At 48.2% G+C, this 18,190-nt stretch overlaps 1 protein-coding gene across 1 annotated transcript in view; it reads left to right on the forward strand.

Moving 5' to 3' along the window:
• Positions 1 to 18,190, forward strand: part of LOC8043049 (muscleblind-like protein 1) — a 246,785-nt gene that overhangs the window by 217,829 nt on the left and 10,766 nt on the right. Inside the window, exons 4-7 of the mRNA XM_040502515.2 lie at positions 1,966 to 2,205; positions 5,430 to 5,477; positions 12,175 to 12,246; positions 16,347 to 16,476. Of these exons, the coding sequence (XP_040358449.1) occupies positions 1,966 to 2,205; positions 5,430 to 5,477; positions 12,175 to 12,246; positions 16,347 to 16,476 (490 nt within the window). The remainder of the gene's footprint in view (positions 1 to 1,965; positions 2,206 to 5,429; positions 5,478 to 12,174; positions 12,247 to 16,346; positions 16,477 to 18,190) is intronic.

The raw sequence follows: 18,190 nt of genomic DNA on the forward strand, positions 1-18,190 counted from the left end.
TTGTTATCGTCAGGTTCCGATCTATTTTCTTAATGCTTGCTGCTCAGTGACAGCTAAGGATCTTGAGGTTCGCGATAGCGTGTTTTTATATTGTAGTTCTGTGCACGTTCTTGTGCAGGCTTGGTTGCAGGAGCGTTCGCGTTGATTTTTGTGTGTACTTTTATTACGAATATTGCACATAGCGAACAAATTTCTCCTTGCAATGCTAGTTCGTTATAACGAGGTTCGACTGTATTTATTTATTTTATTTATCCAGGTTAACCCGCTTTATTCAAGGGGTGCTATTGCTGGGGAATGATAGAAGTTTGTTGTATCAAATAAATTAATTATCAGTACAGCAAAACACTTTTGACTCTGGACAAGTGGTTGATAACAAAGCAGGATGTAGCTCATTTTGTGCACCTAAAATGTACCTTCTAGCATTCATAAGTTGTTCCATGCTCTCTCATAAAAAGAAAAAGCCTTGCAAGTGCTAACCTCTCTATTTCTGTTCTAGGTACATACTCTACTTGAAGTGATCATCATTTAAGTTGAGTTGCAAGGGACTTTGTGAGCAAATTTTTGAAGCTGTTAATAAGGAAGGCATACCCTTGTTGCGTGTTCTAGTGAAATGACTGCAGCGTAAAATCAAACAATTATAGGCAATTGCTCAAAAGTGCATCGTGATGCCATGGCCTGGATGTCTTGGGCGCTTGGTTGGCGTCTGGGACAGGGAGGAAGCTTGGTCTGTCATGCCCAGATGGGAATGGCTGCACACCGGTTGTGGAGCCGACAAGTCTCCGGAAAGCTTGATCATTCTTTTTGGGCACGTCATCTCCGGCTAGTGGTTCTAGAATAATCAGAATCACTATACGAAGTCACAAATAGGAGTTGTGGCCTAGTTTATAGTTGCGGGCTTAGAGCTAGCTTTCGTGAGGAAGTGCCATCAAAAACCATTTTTCTGACTCGACATTAGCACGAAGCTCAGAAAGACTTGAAGTGAAGACAAAAGGCAAGCCCTAAAGTAAAAGAACCTTGCAGATAATTTTGTGTGTTAAAAAAGAAAGCACAAGGTACCATTTTAGGGTTCTGCTTAGTTACGTGCAGCTGTAGACTGCGTGGGAAGTGTAATTTGAAATGACTTTCTGGCTTGAGCAGCCTTTGAGACGAAGGCAAGAGCGACGACGAGGCGCTCTGCCGAGCGTGAGAGTCTAGAAAGAGCCCCTTTCCCTCCTTTTCTCGCCCCCTCCTCGTGTCTCTGGCGCTTGAACATCATGCGCTTTCATGTTGCCCTTCTCTGGGGCGTCTTCGTGCCTTAGTCTGTCCTGTCCGCTGCTGTCGCAGGCCGTGTTGCCGACGGCTTCGCGCCGACGTAGACTGCACACACGCTCCTCCGCGTGCACACTCTGCGCTTGCCGCTGCGCGCGTGCGAGGCAAGCAAAAGCATGGCTTTGTCGCACACGCCTCGCTGCTGCCGCTGACTTGATCCCGCCGTTGCTTCACAGTTTGTCTCCAACAGAAAACCAAGAACACCACCCAGGTCGTCAACTGAAGTCTCATTACGGACGTTCCCTTCTCTGCGACGGCTCTTTTCTTAGCCTTCCGGACGAGCGAGTAGGATCACTTCGCCGACAGATGTCGCTGAACAGTTCAGACTGGCGTTCCATTGGCCTTGGTTGCCCTACGTTGGTTTTCCTCCTTCAGTGTGGGACTTCTGCATTGGCTGCTCACCTGGGAACAGTACTGCAGTTCTCGTATTGCTCTATGGCATGGTCCAATCGCACTCTTGACACGTCGTCCCTCTGAAGCGAGAGCCCCGCTCTCTTTGCCCGGGAACAAGAATGAGCAGAGCAGCAGGAAGAAGCTGCCTCGTATGTGCAGATTGAGCTGGGGAGGCATCGGACAGGGTGGGGGGCGGGGCTTGGAGGCGGAGGGGGCGGCACCTCCAGGGGACCAACGTCTCTCTCCTCGGGATCGGGGTCCCAGGTGTGCCGGGAGTTCCAGCGGGGCACATGCAAGCGCCCTGAGACGGAGTGCCGCTTTGGCCACCCTCCTGAGCACGTGGCGGTGGACAGTGGTGACGGCGCCGTCACCGTGTGCATGGACTTCGTCAAGGGCCGCTGCTCGCGGGACCAGTGCCGCTACTTCCACCCTCCCCCGCACCTTCAGGCGCAGCTCAAGGCCACGCAGAGCCGGGCAGGCGCCGCCGCTGCAGCTGCCGCTATGGTAGGCACCACGCCTCCTCTCTCTCTCTCTCTCCCACACTCTCCCCTTTGGCGTTGTCGACCGTCGCTCGAGGGACGTGCAGGAAACTCTTTCTGGGCCTATTGCAAACCCCCACACAGTCTAATCGACAGTTCACTTCTGGCTGGAACGCTCTATCTTCAGAGAGTACATCCTAATATGGAACCGGACTTTTTGATCGTTGACTCGTTTTGCAGATGGGCAGTAGATGCTACTCAGTAAGAGGAAATGCAGCTTGGCAACGAGTTCTTACTAATTATGTTGCAGGTTTCATTTAGAGTCTGTCAAAGTTCCATGCATGGGTAAGAAAAAAAGAAAAGAAAATTGCTTGTAGGATTTAACTTGACGCTATAGTGAGAAGGAAGAAAATAAGGGACGACCGCGAAAGAAGGTCATAATACACCCAAACAACTTACGCAAGACGCATGTGCTGAATTTGGGGACTGATTGGGCTTACCATTAGTGTTTCCTGCACACTCTCTTCGTGGGACTTGTCGACAATGCTGTAGCTGTACCTTCTCCCTCCCCACCCATTTCCCCTTCTTTTCCACGGGGCTGGCATCGCGTCAGGTTGCTTCTGGTCTCTGCTCGTCACACCAAGACCTTTTTTTGTCTCGCTGCCCCCTTTGCGGCCCTCTAGCTTGCTTCTCATCTGCTTGCGCGAAAGGTGTTAGCCATTGGTGTCAGAGACACCCTTTCTGATATGGCTGTCGGAGCTCCCTGCCAGTTATCTGTTTGGGGGGTGCCCTCACAGTGGTTATAGGGGCTGGCACGTGCGGAAGATGGGAGGAAAAGGGAGAAAGAATCTTGTTACGCTGAAGGCACGCACTCTTCGCTGCCGGCTTACTTTTCCAGAGGTGGTTTGAGACTTGTTGCAACTTCCAGAGGTGGTTTGACCAGAGGTCAAACCACCTCTGGAAGTTGCAACAAGTCTTGGCGGAGAGCCCAGTGTCAGTTACCTGGTTCGTACTAGTTGAGCAAGGACAATTAGGAAATAAAGCTCCTGCATCCTAGATTGTTGACTTACTGTTGTCTCACTCTGTGAACCAATTGATTTTGCCGTATTACACCTTTTAACTTGAACCTGCGCATCCTCTGTAGCACCCAGCTCCAGAAGCAAGCAGTCGTAAAAGGTTATCCCCTGTGCTGAGTGCACATTTTTGGATAAAAGTTGATGAGAGGTGTTAAGTGTGGACAAAGTGTCTCCTCTCAAAAGTAATTTGCCCTAAACAAGAAAAAGGAGGAAGCAGAGACTGGGGCAATCAAGATGCCAAGGAAGGTTTTGTGGGTGGGTTCTCTTTGGGGCTTTTTTCCCTTCACTCTATCCCATTTTGTTGACAGACGCTTCTTGTTTCTGCTTTCTGCCTGCTGTGCAATGTCATTCTACTTGCAGCCTCTTTTTGTAGCGCTGCAGTCATGCATCTTTTAAAGCACTGACACCGTAGGGGCACCGTGTAGAGCAGGCTTTGATTTGATGATGTGTGCCATTTATTTATTTATTAGTGCATCATGCAGACATAAGTATGTCTGCAGGATGCACTTTAATGCAGCAATGCTGTCAAGTGGTCTTCTACCGTTCACTGCTTCTGTACCCTGTTGAAGGTTAAGGAAAGGAGTGGGTGCGTTAAGTCCGTGCTCCGTAGCGCAAGCGTTCGACACTTCATTCACTAAACAGACTGGAGCGCTGCAGAGACTGACACTCCAGTGCGCTCTTCATGCACCGAGTATTTCTAGGAGCGCTAGTGACTTCTTCGTGCTTCGTAACATCATGTCCACAAACAAGATGACTGCGCTGGCGGAAATGTCGAGACGAAGGGCACAGTAGACCGCTGCCCCTTTTCAGTTGAATAATGCTTAATCTAGAAGGTAAAAACGATTTGATTTGAAAGCCAAGGCAGCAATTAGCATTCCGGAAAACGTTTGTTCGTGCATCTCACCTGAAAACGAATTGAAAACGGTAGTGTGCCGGCATCGGCGTGGCACATCGTGCTGCAAGACAGAACCACGGTACATCTGGCAAGTTTCATAGTTTCCTGCGTCGACAAGCGAGTTCAAGAATGTTGTCTTTCATTTCAATCTGAACAGCATGCACAGTTAATAAATAGATTGATCGAGGTAACTTTCCTCATATACACTCGAAGCGAGTCTTCTAATCTTTTTAGGAACATTAAAGCTTTGTAGAACTTCCTAACGTCACCGTCTTTTTTACTTTACACTCTGCCTCTCCGCAGAGGCCTTAATTAATTTATCTCGGAAATAATTTTGGCTTCTGCCGTCCATGAGATGCTGGTCCTAACACTGCAATGGAAGTTGCTCATGCGGCTAGTTGATATTTTCGGTGTGTCATGCTCCCATACCCTACGCTCCGTTTAGTTGCTGCGCTCAGAGTAGGAGCAAAGGAGCACGGACTTAACGCACCCAGTACAATCTCTCCTTGCAAAGCCCTCTGCTCTTTCCACCTTAGCAGGGCGATTGCTGGAGAAGAGGCATCCAGCATTTGGCTCGGCTAAAGCAGAAAGAGGGCTTTTGTGGAAGAGCCTGTACTGCATTTCTTGATCTGTAACAGAGGAAATGGGCTACCGTTAAAAGCCTACTGGAACTGGGGATTGAGTATTGTGCGTGCATGTCAATACATGCGCATGATTCAGAAATGGTGTGGAATCTTGTGCAGTGCAGTGGAAAAAACAGAGATTAATTTGCGCCAAGAAGAATGGCTTTAACATTCTTTGACGAAGCTAGATTGCCAGACACGATTCATTTACTTTTTTACATTGCCTTCTGGCATTTTGGAAAGAATCGACGCTCGCTCGACTTTACTCATCACGATGAAGGCGGCATAAACTTGGCAAGCATGTTTGGTGCTTCGCGACGCATCTGGGCTTTTGTACTTTGTCTCGTGTCGCAAAGGCTGGCTGCTTGTTGGCGTGCCTTTGCTTCACGCCGGCTTGCGTGGGAACACAACTGCGACGCTTTCTAGGGCCGGCTGCTGGGAGCTTCACCGGAAAACGTAGTCCGGGGAGCATTTCGCTGCCGTCTCCTTTAGTGCCTGTCGTCTCTGCATGTCGCGGGGGCAGTGTGTGCCTTCTTTGTTTTGCCCCCTGAGTGGCCAGACGGCCTCCGAGATCTCGTTGATTGTGTGCGCTGTGCTAGCTGCGTGTCCCAGGACGCACTAAGTGAGCGAATGCTCCTGCTGTTTGTCACACCAGGCGACAGAGGGAGGAAGTGCTGATGTCGGATTACAAATGTACACTCAGGTATTTGGGCTTTTTATTTACTATCCCCGGCTTTTTCGGTGCATGCTTTTGCCGCCTCTCTGGTGCTCCACTGGGTGTCCTTTCCCACTCTCATCCTTGCTTCTGTGCCTCGTTAGGCTGCTTCCTTTGCACAAGGTTGCGGGCCCACAACCAGAGACTGGTCCAATGGGCTCAGGACCGATTAAGTAGTGGACAAACTCAGTCTGTCAGCATACTACCAGTTCTAGTACCCTTAGGAGTATCTATTCTTGGGGGAACATATCACGTGACAGGGAAGTAAGTACAGTGGTAATGATTTGTGGATCAGGGCACTTAACAGATTGGCTGACTGACAAATATAGTATAAATATTTATGTTTCCCGCTACGCATTCTAATAAATGCTTTCTTTTTATTATTCAGTCGCACGCATGACCTTTCCATTCACTACCAGCTTTCTCTGTGTGTGTGCTTGTGCACTGTTGTGTTTGCTGTAGAATCTTATGTGAGTGAGCTGTTTGCTCAAGAAATCTGTCTCAGGTTCGCTTTTGGCTCCTTATGAAAAAGAGGGAGCAAATTTTGAGGACAGGCAGCTTAGTGTGACTGCTTCACCTAGAGCAGTGCCACTTGGGTGGTGTTTCTCGCGAGATCAGCAAAGGTGCATAGCCCTTCCCGTCTGTTCTGACGCCTACTAGAGCCGTTTTTTTCTCGGCACGTCTGTAAAGACGCAAGCTGGAGATGCGCTTGCTTCTTCATAATGCAAGGCCCTACCTAAGAGTGCTAATGCGGCACGCTTGGAACCTAGCGAAGCGCTGTGCATTTGGGCAACTTTTTCAAGGTTTGTGTAGGCTTGCACATGTCGAACTTCACCGAGTGTTTGAGTAGGCATTTTTGTGTAGAGGAGACTGGTTGTGTTAGCAGACGCTTTTTATTGTGTTTTTCTTAACCGTTTTCGGTGATGGCATTGCTGTTCTCCAGAGTACCTAAAGCCTCTCTATCTAATCTGGAGCTTCTTTTTTTGTGTTGTTGGTAATTTCATATTTTTGCAGCTTTTCAAGTCATGACATAAGATTGCCATTCTGCTCAAAGCTTTTTTTTTTTTTTTTTTTTTTCGTAGCCACTTTTTACACGAGGAGTTTGTTTTACTTATGTTTTGCGTTAGCTTTCTAAAGAATGTAAAATAGAAAAGATGAAGGTGGACCTGGACACCTGTGTGCAGCCCAGTGTGTGTGATGCGCTTTGCAAGGCCTTCTCCCCTGCACCCGCACGAGTCCCGAGATTTAATCCTCACACGCTGCTCAGTCTGCGGCTGGCAGGGCAAGGAGGAGGATGCGGAAAAAGCTCTAAGCCTAGGTCACAAACGAGAGCTCGATTGAGAAGCTCTCGCCAAACAGTCGGGGTGCCTGAACAGTGTCTGTCCACACTGCACCTGAAACGGGTGTGGTTTTCATGCACGCTGCAATAAGCTGCTGCCAGATAATGGGTCTTTCCTGGCTGCTTTTAAAGTCGTCCAAACGCGTGTCGAGCAAGTAAAGTCCAGTGGCCATGTTTACCAGCAGTTTGCAGGGACTGATGGGGATGCTAAAGATGCCAATCTTGGATGCTCAAAATCCGCAGCTTTCCTCCACGGTGTGCGAAGGAGTGACAGCGGCAGCTCAGCGAGGGCAGGCATTTGTGCTCGGCTTCGGCGAGCCTTCTACGCCTTCTCATTGGGAGTTGTCCAAATATACATGCACATGCTTGCACCGAAGTCCAGAGGAGAACTGAAGCGACGTGACCTTTATTGACATCCCGAGGCAGGCGCTGCCGGTGACGATTATTTATGTCTCTTCCCTTTAAATGGGCATCTGCACGTGGAGCAGGCACCAAGCCGAGCGCCAGCTCACGGACTCCTCGGCCAAGAGGTTTCTGCTTAGCACAACGCCGACGTTGTGAACGCTGCTGGGAAGTCCCGATAACAGCACTGTAAAAGCGTCTATGCCACTGAAGAAATCTTGAGCGCACAAATGCAGTTCTCCAACCACTGTAGTTAGCGTATTGGGGTCGACACTCGCTGCAGAGGGGTAATCAGGTCAGTGCAATATGACGGCCAACCTGGGACCTTTTATTGTGCACACCATGCAATAAGGACTAAGGGTCAGTTCATTGAGAGTGGCACGTCCAGTGATTAATCGGGCCAATGCCGTTGCTGCATTGCCTCGTCTATGACTGTTGGCCCTCGTCTATGACTGTTGCATTGGCCTTGTCTCGCGCGGTAGCTCGGCAGATTGGGACGCATTAGCCTGGCAGGCAACCCGACTGACTCTGTCCTGGTGTAGGAGGATGGGATTTTGTGTGAAGGTTAGATAGATTACGAATTAATACATTGCGCTAGGCCAAAGTTGGGCTGACTCAAGTTCAGCTTTGTTTGACACACCGGTGAATATGAAAGAGGCTCTTTAAGGATGTTGTTTCTCTTTTTCTACACCTTTCTAAGAAACACTTGGCCCCAGGGACCAGAGAACTGTTTTCGAGCCCACTCACTGGGTTTCAGGCTATTCTGTTACCGGCATCCCTGCTATCCCTAACCGAGTGGACCGTTGATTTCGATAATTGCAGCCTGCGTAGGCACAATTTCACACTGCTGGCGGCTAAATTCTCGCCTTATCCCATTTTGTGTTTTTGTGGTGTATGTCTTTTTCGGAGGAAATTGAAAAAGCTCTGGATCAGATCTGAAACTAAAGAAAAAACAAAGCTATTTTTGGTTGAGTGTATGCACGACAGAACGAATGCGACTGAAATGTTTGTTTTTATTGTACGATGAGTTTTTATGGCGCCGCCCTCTCAGCCGGGTCGATCGACGAATCGCTTAGCCGTCGAAAGTAATTTACAGCAGAAGATAGTTGAAGGGCATGCATATCCCCCACGTACAAAGAACATGATTACCGAACTTACAGGACTTGAACATGAAAATCTAGCGAGTGGCAACATTCAAACATTAAATTCTATGTACCTTATGGTGCAGCGTTATCCGGAAAGGTTTATTTGAGAAAGGTTGATAATAGCACACCACCTCCTGTCCGCAGTGTCGACGGCAGTCGCTTCTCGACAATCGGACAGAGTCAAAGAGGACCTCGTTTTGGGGCACGTTTTGGTCAGAGTTTCCTTTTTTCACAGCATCGGTGCAGAGGAACGAACGCAATTGATCCATTTCCCACCCCAACCCGCTATATTTTGACGAAAACTGTGAATCCGGAGATTATCCCTAAAAGTGGGGAGAACAGTTATTATTGCGAGACAACAAAATGTTGCTCTAAAGTCAAAAATAAAACAGCCCAGTAGGGAGAGGAAGGGAGCAAATCGAAACCGGCACAAATGTTAAGACCTTTTCTTGTAATGCTGGACACAGAGAATTTCACCTCTATCCATTGTGTCAGAGACACAATTCTCAAAGAGATCTAAGTAATTCTGGGGCAATATTTTGTATTCATTATTTTTTATTTTTTTATGTACAACAGAACAAAAGTATCTGGTGGCAAAATTTTGGCTGGGTGAAATTCGGCTCCAAGCAAAAGTTTATCAAAATTTCTTCTACGGTTATGCACATGAAAGTGCCTGAGGTCCGTACAAGTGCAGAAGACTACTATTACTAGATCAAAAAATGCGAGAAGCATATCTCTTAGGAAATACTTTAGCTTTGAAATAAGATAGCATTGTGATTAGGCACAACTGGGGAAACAAAATTACTTCGACCCTGGTTGCTCCTAGACGGGCGGCATTTTTTAACACACCTTATGGAACCTGGCGATGATTGAAAGTGAAGTGTGACCCATCACTAGTTAAAAAAGACTCGAGGTGGCTGGGGGACGCTTGTGCCAGGGAAATTGGTCATCCAGGTAACGCAAAAGGTCCCTCAAAGTGACGATATTGCCCGAGTTGACACACGGCAGTTTATTTGACTCCAATTGCATGTTTCTGTGAAAGGCTTTGACCTGGAGGACTGCCGTGGCTTGTTCCTTTTCTCCTGCTGCGCGTGCCAGTCTGTCTCCTTTTCCTTCACCCACCTCATTCCTGTCCTGCCTCTACGACCGAAAAGGCACCCTACCACATGCACTTGGGTGTCACTTGGCTCACTTGTCACTTAGACAATGAAGGTTATTTTCTAGATATCTCAAAATTAAAAAAAATACGAGGAAGAGATATCTAGGGGATTGGTAAACGTCTCAAAAGCACCGGTCATTCCGGTCCAGTATTGTGTCCCCAGGAACAGTCTGGATCCAGTTTTTGTTTTAGTCTGAAAAAGTTACCGCTCTCACAATGGCGTTGCAGTGCCGAGAGGGCAGCGCCGTCTCAGGGCTGCGGGACAAAAGAGGGGCGGGGGAGACGCCTGGCCATGGCATCACTTGGCCAGAGTGAGGTTGCCCCTCCTCCTCCTTGGCCCAGCTGTGCCGCATTGTTCCCCGCGGGCGTGCACGGCAGGTGCTCTCGAGGGGGAAGGAAGGTGTCGCTAGTCTGAGCCATGTTGCTGTTTCTCGTTGTGGTACTTGCATGTTGTTCTCACGCCGTATGCCTCCCTTTTTGCCAGTCAGTGTTGTAAGAGCGCGACGAGTGACAAAGCATTTGTGACCTCTTGCTGTGGCCCGGGGAGGGAGGGCCCTCCCCCGCCGTGCAGAGGGAGACTCTAGACGCAAGGCCCCGTGTTTTGGCCGACCTGTAATCATTGCTCTCTTTGTTTCTTTTTTTTCTCCTTCTTCGTTTTTTGGTTCCCCCTTTCGACGCATTGCTGCTTGCTGCCATGCGCTGTGCCTACCCGCCATCCAAAACAAAACCGTCTGCCTCTGCATACTAATTTAGCCGGGCCTGGGAGATCCTTCCGCGAGCAAGAAGCGCCCCCGAGAGTCTGCAGATGAAGTTGTCCTGGTACACAGTCCCTTAGAGCTTTTGCATGTGTTTCTGTTTTTGACCTTCCGTGGAACTCATTGTGCGTGTTTGAACCCTGGAGGGGAGGGGGGTCGCAGGGCCCCCCTCCCGTCTCTGGAGCGGGCAGGGCGTGCAGCCTCACGATGCCACCAGCTGGCCTTTTAGTTTGTCACTCTCTCTTTCTTCCTCCTCCCTCTCGCTGGCAGTGGTGCACGGGCCGGTTACCCTTTCGTGCGTTGGTGCGGGCCGGGTGGTGACACTTGCAACGCCTCGCTCGGTCCTGGGAAGACGCTCTCGGAGTCTTTCCCATGGCCGCCAGACGCGGCAGGGCTTTGCAAGTTGCCCCCACGCACATTGTTGTCTGGCTGCTGTACAGAATGTTGTTCGACTCACGATTAATTGCGACCTCACTCGCCTTCTTTCTCTGTTTACCGCATTTGCTTGGAACACGGCTGCCTTTGCCCCTTGGTCTCTCAAGCTCGAACCCCTAGCTGTCAGCTCCGAAAGCGTAATGTATAATGGGAAAAAAAGCTCGGACTACACCCGTGCTTTACCTATGAGCAGATGCGCCTCTGTAATGCAGGCCTTGAGCCGGGAGGGGTGGTCGGATAAAGCGGGGCCCACAGGGTGGCCAGCATTGTGGCAAGTCTGGGCCTAGGCACGGGGGCGGGCGCCCTAGAGAAGTTTGAGTGAAGGACCAAAGGGCGGCGTTTTGTTTTCTCACACTTGGTCTGTGTGTGTCGCATGAGGTTTTTGCTTTCTTGGTTTTTTGAGCTGCCTCCCTCTTTACCCCTTTCCTCTCTGGCTGAACTCGAAACGTGCTCTGCTCTCTTCCGGTGCACACTAACATCACACTTTAGACACACATTTCACACCGCAGTGCCCCCCGCATTTGGTCATTTCGGCAGGGAAGAATAGAACAAGAAGAGGACGGTCTCGGTCGGCTGCATTTTTCTCTGCTTGGTTGCACCTGGCCCGCCCGCTGTCCTTTGCACTTCTTAGTTGGTTCGAGGCTCGTATTTGCAGCTTGGCTTTCTTTCTTTGTCGCGTTTGGTTTTCTACCATTTTCATTTGTACGCCTAAGGTTTACGGTCTTCCGTTTCTTCCAATTAACAACTCATTCTTTTTGTACTCAAAATGGGCGGAATAAGTTTTAGTCAACTTCGTGTTCCGCAGAAATCCAGAGTTGATGGCAGTCTCGCGGTCTAGGTCATGTCAAAGCAAAGCGGGAGAGAAGGAAGCCCGGGACCCCCACCCCTAGACGAACCCTTTGCCTAAATGTGACCGCTGTGTGCCACAGCCGTAGCAACCACATTTGTTTTGGAATTGGTGAAAACGACGCCGTGTCTCCTCTCGTCGAAACTCGGTTGTTGCTGTTGTTGTTGTTAGGACAGGCTACTTTCGTGCGATCCACACAATCGCAACCGAAGCCCATTCACACAGTTGCGTTTGAGTATGCAGCATGGAGATTGGTTGGGCACTTGCCATCCGTGCTGCATATGCCAGGTGCCAAGCTAGCCGTTGGATGGATTGCCACACCGGGGACATACTCGGGGCGTCTCAGTAACTCGCGGTCGTGCATCGGCGGTCAAATGCAACTGTGTGGTGAGCCTTGGAGCGCCGTCGCTGCGTGCGACACGCCGACTTGTGGCGGCTGCTGTGGTCTAGGCTGTCTTGTCCCTGCGGTGAGAGGGGAGGGCCCCTCCGTCCAAGCTCATCCCCCAACACACCCGAGAGGCCAGCGGTGACACTGACCCTTGATTTTTCTGTTCCCCTTCCGCACCTCTTCCTCCCTGATCTCCCTGTCGAAAACACGAGCAGCCCGACGAAGAGAGTGTGCAGAGGGGCGGAGGAGCAGCGGCGCTTTGGCCCTGCTGCTTCCTTTGCGAACCAGTAGGTGGCACCACTGTTAGTAGAGGGCGCTAGTGGGCGGTGAGACTGCACGCCATGCCGTTCGCCGTGCTCTGTCCACGTCGACCTCCTCTGGTCGCACGGGGAAGCGTGTGGGCGGCACGGGGGCGAGGGCCTTCCGGGGAGACCTTGCCGCCCGCGCGTTTCGTCGTGTGCCCCGCTCGAAGGCTGCCCTTTGGTAAGCGGAGGGCTGTCCGGTGGCTCCTTGACGCCGGGCAGCTCGCTTCCCTCCAGGGGCCTCCTTCTGATTCCCCAGGTTTCACCGTTGAAATGTTTGCCTTTTTTCTTTCTTAGTCCGCATTACGTGCTTCGGGACTCTTTTTATTGGCGTCGTTAATGCCGAGGTGGATGTCCTGGCATTCGAACGAGTCTCTGCAGGCTGTAAAGAAAACGGAGAGTGATGGTGAAATCAAGCTGAGTTTGGTTTACTCCGGAAGAAGAATGGGCAGAAAATCCCTCCCCTTAATTTTGCAAACTGGCTGACATTTGTGTAGGGTTCGACTACCACTGCAACTGCCTGCCCACGGAGTGGTTCATCTGCCTGTTTCACATGCCTTGCATACATCTCTCAGTGTGAAGAGTGAGCCCCGGTGTGCGAAGGGTCACCTCTTCAGTTCCGTAAAGGGCACGCCCTCCCCAGGACGAGAGCCTTGGCACAGAGATTGGCTTCCTGGGTAAACTCTGCCACACATGGAGATGCATCGGTCTTTCCATGCTGCGAGTACAGTCATCTCGTGCCCCACCACTTGGCAGTGATCCACTGACAAGGTTACAGAAACTTGAGGCAGTTAAAGGACCACTAAAAAGAAAAAAAAAATGTTTTAAACAATCTAATCAAGATACGTGCATTAAAAAAATATTTACGCGAGAAAAACGTTTTTTAGAATGATATTGACGGCGCAAGGCGCAATTTAGTTGGTAGTCACTTCCTTTCCACTTGTTTTCTCTCTCAGCATTTCGGGTGCGTGAAGGAGAGAAACTGGCCATCATGTTGAAGTGGAGAGAGTGTATGACCATCTTATTGTTGAGGTGGAAAGAGTGTATGACCATTCCATGACGTCATGGACTTTGCGCGCTTAATTTAGACGCAACTAAAATAAATCTCGCGTCGTCAATAATGTTCTAAAAAAATTTTTTTTTTTTTTGATAAAATTTATTTTTTGACATGCGTGTCCCACTTACACGAATGAAAAAAAAATGTTTGTTCTTTTCAGTGGCCCTTAAAGGTTCTTGCTCTGATTTTGTTCATTGTGGCAGTTGGAAGGTCGCAGAGATGCCAAGTTACGCATCCTCCCGCCTCCAGGAGTTGCGAGGCAGTGCGAGTGTCCACGCTGCGTGTGGCAGCTCCTTTGAGGTCGAATGACTGTACTCGCTGCTCCAGCTTTTTCCCCTCATCAGGCCATCAGTCGTCCTCCTTGTCTAACACGCTCGTGGAAAGGCACAGGCTGTGCTTCTCAATGTTTCCTGCACGGCGCTGGCCCCCTTTACGTTTTCTTTTTTTTTTTCTTTGGTTCAGTTCAGTGCTCTTTTTTCCCTCTTTTTCTCGCCATCTTAAAGGCATCCACTTTTATTTCTTCATTGCAACAGCACGCACCTCCTTTGCATTTACCCCTGGTTTGTGTGAATGTGCGGATCTGCCTGTCCCACGCTGTAGCTCTTTCTTCTTTTTTTTTTTGGCTTGGAGTGTGCTGTTTGCACCTAAACACCACCACTAAACACCATTTGCACCTAAACACCACTTTAAAAAAAAAAATTTTTTTTTCACTTTTCACTTCTTTTTTTTTTTGAGAAGGAAAAGAGAGTGAAGCAAAAGGGTACCTTCTCCTCCTTTCCTCCATTGGCAGTTGGTGTAACTGGATACCAAATTCAGAGGAAAAGAAATTTCTTATACTGGTACCGTCCCGAGTAAAGAAAGATGGCAAGTGTCTCGGAAGAGAAAAAAAAAAACAGGAAGCTGCAGTTCAGGGACCCAGTACTGGAGTTCCAAATACCTACTGTTTGGTGGAATATGGTACCTTGAAGGTGAAGAGCCCAGCTGCACCTTCTTTCCTAATGACATCGTTAGAATGCTTTATTAAAATTTGGGTGACATCGTTGCAGTCACTGTTTCTGTTGTGTATTTTTAATGCTTATGAATGTGTGAAAGGTCTTCAATTCATCACTTAGGTTTACTCGTAGATGACCTACTGACTTGGTCCTCCAGCTTTTCTCTGCATCAAGCATAGCTACGCAAGATTGGCAACTTTTTCTGCTCGGCAGTATCAGTATAAGATTTTTTTACCATTTGATCTGTCTATCAGAGAACTTGTCCCCCTCATTTTATTCCATAAAGTTTTCCTCTCACTGAGACAATATAAAACTCTTACTTGCGCAGGCAAGTCAAACGGATTGAAAACGAGAGAAAAGCCATTGCAGTTGTCATTTTTAGCTTTATCTCGCTCTTCCACTTATTGTAGCCTCTTTTTGTTTGCCCTCATCTGTTGTGGTTTCATCATTCATAATTGTCAGCCATTTTTCAGAAGGGAGTGGACTTAAAAATTTTCTCAATGTCCCAGTTTATATATCGACCGATTGCCTTATTTTCTTTACACGAAGTAAGACAAGAAAAAAAAAAGGCTGCATGCTTGTGAATTGCCCTCAGATCAGGATCTGATGTGGTTGTACTGAAAAGGCATTATTGCATTGAAAAAAAGAATATACATGAAGAGAGTTACTCCGTTTCCTCTTACGATAGACGAATGCAAAGAGCCATTCGAGGCAATCGAGTGACTTTGTTCCCTACACATCACTCTTCCCCAAGGTCAGGCAACACTGCATTGGATAGACTCTTCCGTGGTCCATCGCAAGCTGAAACGGAGTATACTAGTGCAGTTTCATTGCAGTGGACCATCAGAAAGGCCATTTCCACGCTCTTTGTCGTTGACATTGTTGTGCCTTTTCTTTACCAATAGACAAAAAACTAATGTTGTTTTAATTGGGTTTCGTGAATACCCAGTGAGGGTTGGCGACGATGCTTGCCACTGTTTCTCCAAAGACTTTCTGGTGTTCCATGTGTCTCTTTGGCAGTGTCCCAGCGCACGTGGCTAACCAAATTTGGGAACGGCATATGATGCCTTTTCTTACAATGCCATCCCTTAACTTAAGACATTTGAGTGCTCAAGTTTGCTCATAGGTTTCGGGGTGCATTGAGCACAACAGAGAACTCCCAGAGTGCTTGAAGTCAAGTACATTAAGGGTTCTCTCACGAGCTCGTGCTAGACCAGAGAGTGTAAGCTTTGTCATAAAAAGATGTCGAAAGGTGATGCAGTATTTGGTTTGCCACAGTGGACGCAGGATCTGCCAAGGCAATTTTATATTTCGTTTCATCCGAGCCTGGTATGTGCAGTGTCAAGTCTATGGGTTCAAGCTCATCGTTTTAGAACGCAGATTGGTTGCACATTCCTGGCATAGCTCGTGCAACACTGTCATCTGCAAAAGCTTGAGCTCGTGCTTGTAGTCTTTGCTGCTCTACTATGTTAAGGTGAAGCGGAATATTGTCTCAGGATAGCTTCGTTTGAAGATATACACTAATTTTGCATGTAACGTAAGTCAGAATTGAGAGCGCCTTTTTGTAATTTTTACGAGCAGAAACGTAGCTGCCTACTTTCGCAAGCACGGTTGAATTTGGTCGTAAGAGGTGGCAGCAGAAAGTGAAATGCTTACAGTTATCTCGTTCATTTGCTTTGCAAAGCAACGGCGGCAGCTATGAAACTGCATGGAGCAAAGCCAAAACTTGCAAGAAAGCGGCAGATTTGTCCCTGTTAAACGCAGTTACACGGTCGTGCCTTGAATGCATCATTTGCTTTGCGAACATCACTTTGTCGCTAATGCAGTTTATTTTTTAAGGGGTCATCTGGTAGGGAACGTTGGCATCGCATTCGTCGCTTGGGGAGCTTCCCTCTCTTGCACCAGAGTCGGACCGTGCTTGCATCGTCCCCTGCCTGCGTGCACGTGCGGGGGCAGGGGAGGACGGCTGGGGACACTTGCGCGGCTGTGCACCTGACCTGGCCTTGCCCCGCCCCCGTCTCTTGTGCTGCACACAGGCATTCCCTGGTATTGTACCTTACACAAAACGTCCCGCCCTCGATAAGAGCGGCGTTCCCGTGTACCAGCCCAGTGCCACGTACCAGCAAGCCCTGTTACAGATGCAACAGCCCTTCGTGCCTGTCTCGTGTAAGTAGGCTCGCACTTTTCTGGCACGGCAGACGAAACCTGCCTTCTCCCGAATGCCTTTTTCACTTTTTGTACTTTTTGTTGCTTTTGTCTTTACCTCACCTTGGACCTTCAGTTCCTCTGACCCATCTGGGTAGTGCCTGGCCCATCTGGGCTCTTTGTGGCCTAAATGGACCAGAGGACTAGGGTGGGAGCATCAACGGAGAGTCACGGTGTTAGGCCTTTTTTTTTCTTTCTTACGCTCCTTGGTTCATTTTGTGCCTTAAACTGTTTAGGGTTCGGTGCTGGACCAAGTAAATTATCAGTTATTTCGTGTTGATATAAAAATCTGGGGTTCTGTGTGACTAAAAATTCTACCAATGCTATGTGCGTAACTCGGCCCATGCCAGAGCTCGTTCAATTGCTCGACAGTGTGTAAGGCTTTGGGGACCACCTCAGACGTGTTTTTCTGCACTTGCAGAGTTACTTATGGATCATTCCATCTCAAACGTCCCAGACGTTGCGCTCAGCCATTTGCAATGTTTAAAAGGAAATTCGTGGCTTTTTACTTCAAGGTTCTTTTCCTAGAATATTTTCGCCGAAAAAGTTTTTTCTTTTTTTATGGCATGATTGTGGTTTGAATTTTTAAAATGGGTGTGAAACTAGGCATCAATTTATAATTCAGTAAAAATCAGATTTTCTGTGAAACGTTGCACAATATTTTTTATGAAATTCAAACGGCTTTTAGCTTGTTATGTTCTGATGATATAGTGCAGTTTTTATTAAAATAGTTAATAAAACATTAAAAAAAACATTAGTAAAAATAGCACTTTTCTCAATTTTTTAAATTTTATTATTGCTTTGCGCCTGGCAATTCAAGCGGTTTTTGTTGGAAGCCCTGTAGTTGTATTGCGTATGAAAAATTTTTGAAGCTGTACAACAAAATACTTCAATGTCTGAAAAAATTCTAAAGTTGTAAAAAAGGCAGTTTTGCTGCCTAAACAGCTGTCTATTTTACCCTGAGGTGGCCCAAGTAAAAATATAAAACATAATGGCTTTATAAGAAGTTTATTGTGTTTCAGTTTTGAAAGTTTAATCAAAACGATTTTTGCCTATATCGAGAAAAAAAACATTGAAGTGGAGCTCTCGCGTCGGAACCCAGACTGGTTTCTTAACTCCTCTTCACCGCACAGCACGCCACTGTTGACATTGTAGCCGGACGAAACGCACACTTGTTAGTCTTGAGTGGAGTGTCTACCGCAGGTAGACGCAGAAAAGTTGTGTTGTCATATAGATATTCGTGGGAAAAGGCTTGCTTCTGCTTCCGTGGCTTTCCAGTCTCTGCAACTGCAACTGTCGTCTGCGGCGGAGTCCTCTCGTGATCTAGCACGGCTCGTCGTACCTGCTGTTTTCTACCGCTGCGGGGCATCATATCCACCAGCAGATCGTTGTTTCACACCACAATTTGCCCCTCTTGTTAGCGTCAGTACACACATAGGCAGCAGTGTAAAAGCCCCATGAGTAGGCGAAGAATACACAAAACACATTGGGAGTGATCGCTCTCGCACAGTCGTAGGCAAAAACACTGCGAACTTCGGTGGCAACTTTTGCGCAAACGATGAAGAGTGAAAACAGAACGAGCGGGTTGGTAGGGATAATTAAACTTGAGGAAGAAAACCAGAAGGGACGAACAAACACAAACTTAAAAGTTTGTGTTTGTCCGTCTCTTCTCGTT

Source organism: Ixodes scapularis, unplaced genomic scaffold (genome assembly GCF_016920785.2).
Source record: "Ixodes scapularis isolate PalLabHiFi unplaced genomic scaffold, ASM1692078v2 PGA_scaffold41__6_contigs__length_2269736, whole genome shotgun sequence".
Taxonomy (NCBI): domain Eukaryota; kingdom Metazoa; phylum Arthropoda; class Arachnida; order Ixodida; family Ixodidae; genus Ixodes; species Ixodes scapularis.